This window comes from Zophobas morio, unplaced genomic scaffold, assembly GCF_036711695.1.
Source record: "Zophobas morio isolate AGI-343-1 ecotype UQ-CSIRO unplaced genomic scaffold, CSIRO_AGI_Zmor_V1 ptg000656l, whole genome shotgun sequence".
Classification (NCBI taxonomy): Eukaryota; Metazoa; Arthropoda; class Insecta; order Coleoptera; family Tenebrionidae; genus Zophobas; species Zophobas morio.
Window position 1 is genome coordinate 1 of NW_026972759.1, and position 14,131 is coordinate 14,131.

At 36.2% G+C, this 14,131-nt stretch overlaps 1 protein-coding gene across 1 annotated transcript; it reads right to left on the bottom strand.

Annotated features, from left to right (window-relative positions):
* Positions 1-287: 287 nt before the first annotated feature.
* On the bottom strand, positions 288-1,527 carry LOC135121644 (thioredoxin reductase-like). Its single transcript, XM_064045947.1, has one exon. It carries the CDS (start codon positions 1,525-1,527, stop codon positions 325-327), a length of 1,203 nt encoding a protein of 400 aa, XP_063902017.1. The 3' UTR covers positions 288-324.
* Between the last annotated feature and the right edge of the window lie 12,604 nt (positions 1,528-14,131).

Here is a 14,131-nt window from a genome sequence, read left to right on the forward strand (position 1 = left end):
TTTTTATCTTCACATATTTAATCCGTGTATGATCTTTAAGCGATGGGCACTGTTAACTAGCTTCCCTGATAACTAACAAATTTATTATCAGTTTGCACTATGTAAAGGGTAAGTTTTTTTTATCTACAGATCTACTAAATTAAAATATTTGCTATCCTATTAAACAAAAGGTTTTACAAACAAGGCGTGCTTATAAAAGTGAGCGCTACAGCAATCTTTTTACAAAGCGCCTATATAGTTTATTATACACAATTATTAAAGATATACCAACCGGGGAGGGCCTAACATTAACGTAAATTAAAGCGGTGTATAGTCCACAAAGAATTAACCACATTTTCCTCCGCCACAACCAGCAGAAACACGGAAATCCTGCCCTGAAGCCAACGTGACGGACAAGGTGCAAAATGATTCGGCGTCAGTAGGATGTATCCCTATAAGTTCATCGAAGTCTGATTTTTTTGCACCTAACTTTATGGCCAAAGCAAAGCCTTGGCATATTTCACCGGCGTTGGGACCAATAAAGTGGAAGCCTACTACTTTTTCATCTTCACTTTTCAGACAAATAAGCTTTGATAAACATTGCGGCGACGCTTCTTTGTCGAATTCATCGGCCCACAGTCTTTCATTCTTCAAGCGGTGAGCCGCGCTCAGCTCTAAAGAACTAAACTCGCGCAAGTAAACTTCAATATTTTCTTTCCCAAAATATTCTTTAGCTTTCTCTTGAGAATACCCCACCGAACTGTATTCATAAGAAGCAAACACTGTAGTCGGTACGTTGTTGTAGTTCACTATTTTAGATGAAACTGCTGCCAACCGGCGCGCTAAATATTCACCAGCTTGAATAGCAGTGGGCGTGAGCTCCAATCTTCCCTGCGCCACATCGCCCACTGCATACACGTTAGTAGCGCTGGTTTCATCTCTTTCGTTTACGGGTATTTTGCCGTCGAGACCAACAATAATACCAACATTCTCTAATCCCAAGTTTTTGGTTTCAGCCACCCTTCCAACGGCGTAAAGAACAGTATCAAAAAGATCACGTTCACCGTTTGTGTAAGTTACTAATAGTTTATCTTCCCTCTCGCACTTTTCAATCTTCGAAGGAAGATTTTTAAACTTAAATTTAACACCTAATTCTTCCAAATTATTCATAACTTTGTTGGAGCATTGTCTATCAAAACCACGTAGTACTACAGAGCGCACAGAAACAGTTACATCAAAATTTAGATCATTTAAAAAGCTGGCACACTCTAAAGCAATGTAAGAACCTCCGACTATAAGCGTTTTCCCTGGACTTTTTTCTAAAGAGAAAATATCGTCACTAGTTATCGTCAACTCAAATGCCCCGGGTACATCCCTAGGCACAAAAGGTCTTGAACCCACAGCAATTATTATAGCTCGAGAATGTATTTTGTAAGATTTTTCGTTCAAAAAATATTCAATTTCGTTGTTAGTTGTAATATAGGCTAAAGCGTTAATGTAACAAACTTTTGCCGATCGTAAACTCACTTTATAGCTAAAATTTAACATCTTTATCTGTTGTAGATATAATAAATAAGTGCAACTTATATCAAAATTGAAATAGCAGAAAATCATACATAATTTTGAACTTTCTCAACGAGAAGATTCCAATCAAATTGCGTGTATTCGGGTAAATTCCAACCTAAGTATCTGGCATCTTTGATCGATTTTCCTAAAAGACCGGCATAGTGCATAATCTTCTTAGGAATGCAGCCAACATTTACGCAAGTGCCTCCTAAGCCCCACGTTGTCCCTTTTGCTGTTGGTTTTACATAATCAAATAAAACCACCTAAGGAAGGGTGTATTAACCGTTTGACTACTAAAAAGAAAAAGAATATTAAGACAAACTATTTTTATCTGAAAGGACAGTGTTCATATATAAATTATGTAAATCTTTATAACTTTTTTTTAAGGTTAAACACTAACAATACAACTAAGGAAAAGATAACTTTTTTTTATACTCTATTATTATAAAATAACTTGTGTGTAAAACTAATTTTTTATTAGATATTATATAAAAACCTTTAAACCCAACTGTGCAGCTTCTTTCGCTGCCGCTAGACCGCCTGATCCTCCGCCTATAACAGCAAGATCGTAATCGTACGTCCAAGGCATAAGTCCCACTATTGATTCTAAACTCAGCCTAAACAGGGTTAGAATGATAACAGCTTTGCAATATATTTTTCTTGATGCATTATAACTCGGCGACTCGCCGGCATGGTTTGCCTTTATTTAGACTCATCGCGATTACTCGTTAGCGGTGTTGCATTTACATATTACTAATGTTAGGATGGACGTTTTCTAGCTTAGCTATAGTAAACTAGAGGAGTACCAAAAGTGGAAAAATGGTGTACCTTTAATATATAACAAGAAACTTCATTAGGAAGTTTTATAGTTCATAGCGTATATTAAAATTTAATAGTTAAATATTTAAAAGAATTAATCAAAAGTGTTGCAGTACCCACCTGTATTTTTAAACCAACAATTTATCGTACCTAAATAAAACTGACTCATCGTGGTCAATAAAGATTACCTAAAAATTTAGTTACTCCGTATCATCTATAAAACTAAAATTAGTATGAAGCTTAATAATCAGTAATAGTTGCCTTACTATTATAAATATTTAAACGAAGACATAAAAGAGAATACTTTTACTTTTTATACTTTTTCGTTCTACTTTAGTGCTTAACCTCTGCTTTCACCAGCTCTTTGCAGAAACTCCTATAAAGGAATTTACTTCCAAGACCCTGCTACTAGTTTAACGGAGGAGTTAATTCTCTTTCAGGCTGAAACTTTGGTTGTAAGAAAGTACTCAGCATTCAACCAAGATTACTTTTTATGAGCAGGACATAAGGATCCTTTTATAGCCCTTGCTTGAATTGGTTTAGTACCTTACCTCAGCTTCTTAGATCCCCTTCATTAAGCGAGTTAAACTTAATCAGTTATTTTGGCTTAGTGCACCAATACTTCACTCGAGATTACTCTTTTAAGTTAAATCTGAACTTACTTGGTATAACTTCTATCAAAACTTGGTAAGCTCTTAGTTAACGAGGCAACTTTTAGAGGCGGTCAGCTTTCTTATAACGATAAAAATCTACTAACTCTCTAGCTGGCTTACTTTAAGAATCTAATACCCTAAAATCTACTCATGCTGAGTGCTTAAAGCTTTCCACTAATGAGACCCTTTCTTTTATGCACGAGCAATGCCTGACCTTGCCTGCTGCAGTGTTCCCTCCCGGAGGGAATACTTACCTAATAACAATTTATTTCCTATTGTTTTAAGCTTAACTTCTGTATATTATGGTACTCCTATCTGTACTTTTGATGTCAAAGCCTGAACTGGAATCATGAAAGGCGAGTCATCTCCTGGAAGACAAGTGGTGTATAAGAGGACCTTGTCACACGAGTTATGCTTTCTATTATAATAATTTACTAACTTTATTGAACTGCTTCCAAGGACCGTCCTGGTTTGGCTTTGTATTTCATTTGAACCTAGCAATGAAAGGACATTCCTTATCCTTTTTATAAGTCTAACTGCCCTAGGTGTTCTTTCTGTTAGAGATCAGATATATGGCTTATCTCGGGCTCTGTTTAACAGTAAATAAGTTTAATACACATAAACATTCCTTAAATCTTAGACACGTTATTCACTCTCTTAGCTATACAAAGGCGTCAAAATTTTCCATCCTCAAGATAAATGTCTATATAATTATAAAAAAGAGTTTAATAAAGTTATAGCGTATAGTTTACTAGCTCAATACTGTGGAGGGTTAGTTTGAACTAAGTGGGGTCTACTTCCTTAACTAAAGATAAAGGGTACAATGACATTGCCAAGAGTAAGGTCTACCCTTCTTGGGACGAAATTTTACCCACCCTTGGCTATAAAAACCTTCCTTTACTTAAGCTAGCAACTAAAATCGGGGTTAAAATTTATCTTCAGTTACTGTGCAATTCTTTAAAGGATCTACCGTTTGTGAAAATATTAGTAGATAGTATCCACCAATTTGGAGGCCTCCTTGCCTAGTTATCTATTTCATCCTCTGAATTCAGGTTGAGTTAAAAGCCCTTACTTAATTAGGTAATATTAATATTTAAGTAATCTTACTACAAATAAGGGCAGGTAATAAGTATTAAGACTTAAGTTAATTTAACTGCTAATATAGCTAAAAGTTTAGATCAAGCTTAACTAACTTTCTGTTTTCCATTGTAAGTTGGCGATATCTTGTCACTTAGATAGCTGGTTGTGGCTAACGTTTTAGGGCCTCTAGTAGTAGTCTTGATTAAATTAGCGAAATTCGAGAATAGTAAAACAGATACTCCTAAAATTGTGCATTTAAAAAATAATCATTTAAAGCGCTACATTTTGTAAATAACTAAACAAGAATAAGAGCAGAATCATAGCGTTATCAGCTTTATTAAACATAATACGACACAAGTTGCTCTCTCCTTGGCAATCTAATAAGAAAACTGATAAGCTCTAAAAATAAACCATTTAAACTAATTAAGAATGACCCCACTACGAGCCCTGCCTTACCTTTTTGAACATTTTAAACCTTTATTATCTAGTGAGATAAATGTCTATAAAAGTTCTTGTAGCCTAGTAGAGCAGTAACATTGATAACAGTATTGGTCAAGGGTCTTGATGTTGACCCTTGGCTTGCGTTGTAAAACTCTATCGATGATGTCAGTAAGATTAATAAGTTATTCATCTTTATTAGGCTTAAATATAGATTAAGTACTTAACAGCTTATTATCTTTGCAAACTTCACTGGTTGTTCTTATTGTTATCCCCTTACGTTGATGTTCTGAGAGAGAGATAAATTCAAGGTAAACTATAAAACTAAAACTAAGGCAACACTTTTCCTAACAGTCTGCTTTTAGACATATAAGATTTCCAGCTTTCGTTCTCACTTGATCTATGAAACAGCTGTTGTATTGGCCTTATCCTTATTGACTAGGTACTATTCTATTTGGTTAATTAAAACTTGATCTGAGTTATAGAGTTACCGTCCCAGCACCCTTCTTCCTCCTTCATCGTCCTAATGTCAAGAACTCACTCTAACACTCCTATACTATGCTAGTCGCCCTTTAACTTTAACTAAAATTATACAGTCTCTTATGGCTTTAAATATTTTAAAATTGACTTTTAAATTTAACAATAGTTACTAGCATTTATTTTAGAATAAGTAACTTTCATTGGTTTTAAGAGCTAAGTAAATATCACTAACTAACCTGAAGTCAGTCAAAGCCTAAAGCAATATAATCTACTTTTGACATCAAGGATTATTGTATAAGATTTGCGTTGGAGACTTACAAGGTGTACTATTTTTAAAAGCAAAATCTTTCCAACCGAGCGTCAAACTTAAGCCATCTTTGGGCACTAGCACATGTATATGTGTAAAAAAAAATTACTTTAATTTATGAAGAGAAAAATGTTGATTTGACTTTCCACCATACATTTCAGGAAAGCACCTTAGTTGTAATGCTAATCTGACTGCTTGCCTTTTACTTTCTTATTTATTTATTTATTTATAAATATAAAGTGCTTTTACCTAGAATAATTAAGCAACTTGAAGGAATGTGAAGAAATAATAGCTCATTAACTTTTATCTCGGTGCGCATTTTCTCTCCTTCGTGGATCATCTTATCGTCCGTGCAGGAACTTGTGTCGCATCCCTCATTTGGCTTCGATCGTAGTTATGTAAGCGTCAGCTATCATTTAAAGATTCAGTCTCAGCAATTGCGCGGGTTGGCTTAACGGGAAGACTATGCCAATTATTTTGACATTTGACTATTGGCTGTTTTTTGGAGACTTCGTTATTTGATGTACATCCTTCATGCCAGCGAGTATTGCTTTTGTCCCTAGAAGCATATCGGAAAGCGATCAAAAAAGATCGACCCTATGTAAATACACGCCAAACATAGCTGTTATTCCTGGCGGCTACACGCGGGTTTCGGTTTAGTATAGCTAGTTGGTTGCCATCCGTGAGTGGAATGTATGTTGAACGCAGGTCACCTTTGCTTTGGTCATGTCACCTTCCACTACTCTTTGATGTCATGAACAAAGTCCCTTGCTTCCTTTCTTGTTTATTATTAGAAGGATATAGCTAATGTCTCCTCTGATACCGGGGCTTATAATGACAATAACAACCAATGAAGCGTAATTATGGTACCTTTCTTTGTCAAACTCTGGCTCAATGTCAACATGCTTCGGGGAGAGCTACAGGTGGTGTACGCGCGGGTCAATAGATCTGCTCTTAAAACTGGTAAAAATTCTATGTTTGCTTAGACCCTGCGGCTGGTGTTGATCCCCTGTGTTTGAAGAGAACCGTTATGATTAGTAGTAGACTTCGTGTCTGGAGCTTTTGTACTCACTTACTAAAATATGGTACTCTGAGTAACTGCCTTTTGTGGCTTCTAACTATTTAGCGAATGGGTTATTTAACCTTGAGCTTTTATACAACGGTACTTGCATGTAGTATACTGGCATCGCCTCCCGATGTTGTTTATTTTGATATGTAAATAAGGTCGATCCATTTGAACCATTTTGACCCCTTTGAAGAAAATGGCTAAGTACTATACTTCGGGGGCCTTCCTTGTGAAGTACTGCATCTGAAAGCAAAGGTCCTGTATGAGTTTTATTATGGGTGATGGAGATAACGCTATCGCTTTTTCTAGAAGCCTTTGGTGCTGTGATGTATCTTACAAGTATTGATCGGCGCTGGAGTAGTTCTGTGATCTTTGCTAGGGCATTAACTGCTTCCTGACAACGGTTATAGAACTAAATAGTGCTATTACTCAGTATTATACATAGGCGCGCCGAACCTCCGCACATATATATATTGTACTAGTTAGTAACATTATTAAGCATCATAGCAAACGGCACCTACATCAAGGCGCATCGAATGCTGCAATACTAAATAAGTACAACTAAGATATAGCACCAAGTCCGTTTATAATCAAACTCTGTACTATTTACATATGGCACACACCAATGGTTTCCAGAACAGAACTTTTAGTATTATTAGAACATCACTCTTATACAATTCTTGCACCTAATGCTTTCTTTCGCGAAAACTTGCTGATTTGAGGGTAGTATACTGCCTAACTTAGCTGTTTTCATCAATTTTTGAATAGTTTATATATTGATTACCACAGATCTTTCATAGCGGCGTCCAAGAAGAAACAGATTCAAAAGGAAATGATAGTACTTATAGTTAAGCCTTATTGTTCGAGTTATTTAGCTCAAGTTAATTATACAACCCAAGTCATCCTAATGCCAAACCCTTCTAGTTAAAGAACACAAAGGCACCAGTCGGAAGGCATTTTAATCACCTTAATGTTTCAGAGGATACAGGTAAGATAGATCCTGCCTCAATCTTTATATCAACGTAAAGTTTTTGCCGATTTCAAATTGTATTTTTCAATATTACCATTAATATGTTGCATCTTTCCTAAGTAACGAATTATTCCGAACCTAGAGCTTCAACCCGGAAGGGTACTATAACCACGACGAACAGTTTGTAAACTATTAGAATAAATTGTAATGCATCATCATTAGCTTAAAATAAAAATAACGATATATTCGTCATAGAGGGTGACACGACTCGATCAAAGATAAGTTCACTTAACCCTTATTCCACCTTAGAATGGCGACAAATCAGCTCCCATACATCGAAACCAGCAGGGAACCTCAAGGACTAACGTCCAACTTGGAACGAATTTTACATATAGGGTTTGTCTTTTTCAGCCGCTTCTACTTTTATGAATCTGGAGACGGAAAAGGAATCGTTACGAGTGTCAACAATGCCGGAAAGCCAAAAAGGATAGCTAACAGGTAGGCCAACCATTAAGAACCCAGTACCACCGCTGAGGTAAACCCAAAGTTTATAACTTTAAATCATGGCAGAATGATAGCCTAGATCCCGAGGCTATATGAGTAAGCAAGGATACTCGCGTCAGGAAAGCGTTCAAAAATGTAAGATTGGAGTATCTGAAAGTTACGATACACAGCGCCGGCACAGGCGCGAAAGGATGGAGAACAGATTTGTACCCTCTTATAACGTGTTTCTGAATCCCTCAACTACTAAAAGAAACCTCTTTAGAGAGTAAAATAGAGTATGCACTTAGTAATGTTAATTATTATGAAGGGTTGTTAACTAGTAGTATGAAGATCAGTTTGTAGTACAGGACAGTGCGATTAGCAGTAAGAGAGATAATTTTAGGACTTGGCAGCGGTGTTCTCCAGAAATAAGGCCGTTTCTTTAGTTCATAATAGTGTTATTACACAGAATTGTTCTTTATTATTTCGATCTTAAATATATATATATACTAGTAAGTAAAGCTATTGTGTTAGTATACTTCTATAGAACTTTATACCATGAGGTATGTTACCAGTTTCTCTACAACTATACAAAAATCATCAGTTTCTAACTAGTTTATTAGCATCTAGATACAATACCAATAGTGCTACTTCGTCTCACTCATTAATAGAACAGACACGATATAGGTTTATATGTACACAAATCCACTCGAATTCTATCAACCTTAGCCTTAGAACCAATGTCGAGTTAGCTCCAACGGATCCACTTTATCGCTTTGATAATCATCATAGGAGCCAAAGGAGTCAAGTAGGCAATAATTCCAGTATATCAGCGCTGCGTATTTGTACTTGATTATTATTAGACTAATTTTCAGCTCAAGTGCCGGATGTAAACTATTAGTTTAAGTTCAACATGTTTGTTCAAGCTAATGAAAAGCTCACAGGGTAGACAGGACCTGCTAAAGATCTAAAGTGACTCACTTGTGTTACCATTTTATAAAACATACCTTTTTTCCCCCTGTATGTAGGTCGTACTTAGCGCTTTCCTCGGCCACCGTACCACCTCAACTTAATTTTACCTGATAGGACAATTATATTTTAAATCCTGAGTTAATCTTTCAATGAATAAACTATTCAGTTCATAGCAAATCACTTTAATTTACTATAAGGTTTCAAGTAAAGTCACTAAAACCTTTAACCCTAAAGAGTTACTAAACACCACAGGGCTATTTTAAGAATAAACTACACGTTGCACCGATCCAAGGATGGGCACCTGACTCGTACAACTAAATTATGTTTGAATGCAGACTGGTGTTACCAGAAAGTACAAAGTAAGCCCAACGGCGAATTTTACTATATTATAGTATAGGCCCGATCTTTTCGGACGCTAGACGCAAGTGAATCTATTAGAGTAGCTATCAATGTAGAAATACTAAGGGGAAGAGGTAAAGGATTTTCCACCTATATAAACTTTATTTGAGAGTACTGTCCAGATCTATCAGCCAATCGTCACTGCTCGTAAAGAAGCACTATATTACTACAAGCCAGTAGTAGAGTCTAGGTTTTAACTATGGTAAAGTGATAAAACCGAAATTACTTCCTAGTTTTCGAGGTTGTTACTAGTGTCTACCTATTAGTGTGTAAGCTATTCGGATATTCACCTTGGTTTATAAACACTGGCACGGGAGACTAAACAACGGTACAAAGATATTCCAAATGTTACAAATATTACTCCCCATGCTAGGGCAACTAACTGTTTCAGTTTAGCTTGCTTAAGAAGGGAATCGAGCCATTAATGTTATTGTAACTAATTAAGCAATCACTTAAATTTCCACTTTCGGTAGAACAAAACTAGTTAACTACTGCTCTAGAATCGATAGCTAACTAGTTTGTACTACGAAAGTGGGACTTTAAGTGATTTCTTAAGTAGTTAAGTGGTATAACTTTACTCCTCAGAAATGTCAATAGTTCAACTTCATACTTAAGTATAGTTGCCTAGGGTACATGCACTTCTGAACCACCTTTTCCTACTACCCCATGGGTGACTAATTTTCTTTGTATCGGAGGTTCTAAGACAATGCGCAATGATAGATTAAGTTGGTGAAATAATAAACACTATTTTACCCGAAAGGAGCATTTTAGAATTAGCTACTAGCCACCCTAATTTTTTGTTAACCTTGGGAGGGTAAAGGGGACTAAAAAAAAACTCTATGTGACTTAGGCAATGTAGTTAATAAACTGTAAAAACAGGACAGGCGTAAACACGATTTATAGTGCTAGTAAACCAATACAAACTCTCTATTCACCTAATATAAAATAAAAATACAAATATAAATCAAAATCTAAGTTTTGACTTTCTCAGAGGGAGTAAGAGACCTAACTAGCTACTTCTCTTCATGTGTCCACTGTTACGCTATGTTACATTAAATGTTGATATTGATGTTTTTAGCAGTAGTCTTAAATTTCGCAGCAATCCAAATAAACCGACTATAATCTAATAACTTATTCTCTAAGTTGCTTTAAAAGTAAAGAGAAATAGTATATGCTTAGAGCTTTATTAAAATTGATGGTTAGTAATCCTCTACGACTTCGGATTAGTGTTGAATAAAATAATCGTTGTGACAGTTTCTCGCCTAAACAAATAATGAGTTAAATTAAGTAACTCGTAGAGGCAAAAGGCAGCAGGATTTCCTAGTGTTGCTTATAGAGTCATCGTTCTGATGACCTTTCGGAGCCTTTTACTTTTACTGTCAATAACACAATAACAAGAATAAAGAGGAAGGTACCCTAATCGTGATCTGTTTTGTACTTTGCATGCAGGTACCTTAGACATAGCCACGAATTACCCTCAGGAAGGTACTATATATCGTAAAACAATTTACATCACCGGGTAGAAGCACTTTTAAGACCCTTTGCGGACATGTAATTTTTTGATTTCCTTCCATTTTTAGTGCCTATATCTAAAATAATTAAGCATTAAAATCATGATGTATAAGAGAATGCTTGTCTTTTGGTTGTTTGCGCTTGTACCGGCGCTTCTAGCTTATCTTTTAGATACTTTAATTTTACTTTATTTTATAAGATTGTTTTGCGCAAGTAACTCTTCTAGCGCTTTGATCACAGCAACTAGGACCTTTGTAGTTAACGCATTGGTCACTGTGTAGGTCGGGCTATTAATGAAAGCTCTTTGTCGAACGCTTAGTTTCGACTCTTACTGTTAGCTTTATCATGTGGCTTTCGAACTCGAGTGTACATTCTTCATTGGAGTGAATATTGCTTATTGTCCCTAGACCATTATCGTAAAGCGGTCAAAAATAATTGGCCCTGTATATAAAATTCGCCTCCAGCCTTTTGATTGTCCCATGCGGCATCCTGTGGGTTTCGATAGAAGAAAGTCCTAAGTTTGTCATCCGAAGGTGGAATGCAACGTGAACGTAATAATATCTGTCTCAGGTCATGTCATCCTCCACTCAAGAAAGGAGTCAGCGTTGATGTTTCAGTAAAATAACTTAAAAAAATTCTACTTGGTCTCATTTCTGACACTAATAGCTAAATTACTATAAAACCTAATGCAGCGTGGTTATAGTACCTTCCTGAGTACTGCTATGTTTTGAAGATTGCGTTGTACTTCAAAAAGCTGGAGGAGCATAACTGGTCGTATCGAAAGATATGCTTCAAAAATCGGCAAAAACAAAAGGTTGGCTAAAGTCTATAAGGCTGCTGTTATGTTCCCTGTATTCTGTAGCACAAGTTATGGCTATCAGCATGCCTTGAGCTGGTTCCTTTGTTCTCGGTAGCAAGAAACTTGTCGCTATATGATTGACCCTTTTTCTGTTTACTCTTCCGGCAAAGTAACTTGATTATTAAGGCATTTCGCAATAAGTGAAAGCAATGACTTTCGGAAGTTTTTTCTTCTTTAGAAGCCACTATGAAAGAGCTGTAGTAATCAATATATAAACTTTTAAAATAGTTGATAGCTAAGTTATGCGTACACTACTTTCATCTGAGTACTTGCAAAAAAAAGACATAGAGGCAAGAATTGTTCAAGGTTATTTAGCCAATCATTTGACCAGGTTTAAAGCAATCAAAGCCGCTCAGAGAACGCAACTTCTAGTTAATGAACACAAAAGCACCAGGTTCAAGGCATGTTAATAACCATAAAGATATACCCAAAGACACTGGGAAGATATCACCTGCAGAAGGACTAAGGCTCGCTTAAGGTTTTGCCAATTTTAAGAGTAATTCTCTCGAACCAGGCGTTAAAACTCCTTCGACTCTCCGAAGTACGTGCTAGCACTGAGTTCTTTAACTCTCAAAGGAAGGTACCATAACCACAACGAAAAGGTTTGATAATAAATACAGTGATCTATGTAAGTTACATTAGCTATAGATCAAAGTAATGCCTTTTTAGTCGTAGAGGGCGACATGACCAAAGGGAGAGGAACCTGTATCATGAATACAGTTCACTTCCAAATGGGCAATCCAGTAGTTTCCATAGATCGAAACTTACAATAAGCTGCCTGGTTTAACCTCAAGGCGAGACGCCCGTATATAGGACCGAACTTTTTTGGCTGCTTATGTGACGTGAACCCGGGGACGATACAGAAATCCCTGCGTATAGGAATAGTGTACATTAGTGAACAAAAGGTCCTAAATATAGCTAACCGTCGAAGGCACCAAAACGGAAGGCCTCAATGCCTCCACTAAAGGCATCAGCGTTCACAGCTGAGGTATAACGTGCTACCTTTCTTTAAACTATGGCCGAAATGATAGCCTGTCGCAGCGGTCACAGAGCATTAAAATGTTTCCTTACGAGTCTTCGCGCAAAGAAGGGATAATGATGTTAAAAAAAGACTCAGGAACATGCGTGAGAAACGAGAAACAAAACTAATATCGTACCTCTTATACATTATTTTAATGCTTAATTAATCTACAAGCACTAAAATAGAAGAAAATCAAAAGAAAAATCAAATAAGTACTGGTAAATAGCCCTGAACTTTTGAAAACTTTCAACAATCGTAATTTGTGTACGAGAGTCAAAGAAAACTAGAACAAAAGTCCAAGAGCTATTCTTTTGAAGATAAATTTAACCAGAACTAAGACAGCCGCCCTCGTAAGAGGAAAAGTCAAGATAAGAGACGAAGATCTAACCCAGGGGCTGCTATACAAGCATTCAAACCTTCATGTTTTGCTTAAGCTAATGCCAGGGGAAAATATTACTAAAATTGTCCTATTTAGTGCTCTTATACAGTAGCTTAGATATTCAATATAGGAAATAGATTTGTTGCCTTCCGTTATATTCACCTTCCTGAGTTGAGCTCTGCTGGAAGGGTTGCCGTCTTTTGGATATTCCCAGTTTAACTATATTATTTAGATTTCACTCAGCTTTAAACTACAGGTAATACTCGTATAGCTTAAAAGTACACTAAGATTAGTTCAAGGATTTAGTTAATGGATTAGTTGACTGCTTTGTTTCATATGAGAATAGATAACTCCTACACGTGACTTCAATTCTAGTACTTGTACGGAGATGAAATCTCTAGTATAACCATTTTCCAATTCGTCAAATGATGCTTATGTTATCTTGCTTAATTGTTATTGCTTCGTACTACGACAGCACTAGTAAGAAACTTTTTAAAATGCTACATGGCTTATAACCATGCACTTTCCCAGATTGCCTTAAGCACTAGTGGTACTTCTATATAACTTTGACCAATTAAAAACTAGTTTTTTTTATCTCGTCAAGTAAGCGTTTAAATCATGGAACTTCCTGAAAGTCAGTCGTTAACCTGGTATTAATTATTAAAGTCAATTACTCGATCAATTAGCACTGCTACCTGAGATCTCGATACAATTTTAGTATTTTTTTTTTTTAAACGAAGCACCTTAATGAGTAGTACCAGTTTATGTCTAACCCCTCCCCACAGAGATAAAAGACCGAATAGGGTTGTTCCTTGTCCCTCGTGTATGGAAGCTTCAGAGTTGTGTGAGATAAAATACAGTATATCCAGAGCTATCTTAACTATTTTTATTAGACAATTAAATTGGCCACCACTCACCATGACAGTATAAACCTAAGAGCTCAATAATAATCCGGATATTAGACTAGATTTCTGCTAGTACATTAGCATCAAAAACCAATGACAAGAGAATTATCGCATCTCCCTTAAATTAGCTAATTTCTTGCTCAACTAGATAGAAGAGGAGTACGCAGCTATCTACAGCCCGATCAACAAAAGGTTGTTTTGCCTTGAAAATAGTTCCACTTTAGTAGAAGGAACTAACTGGAA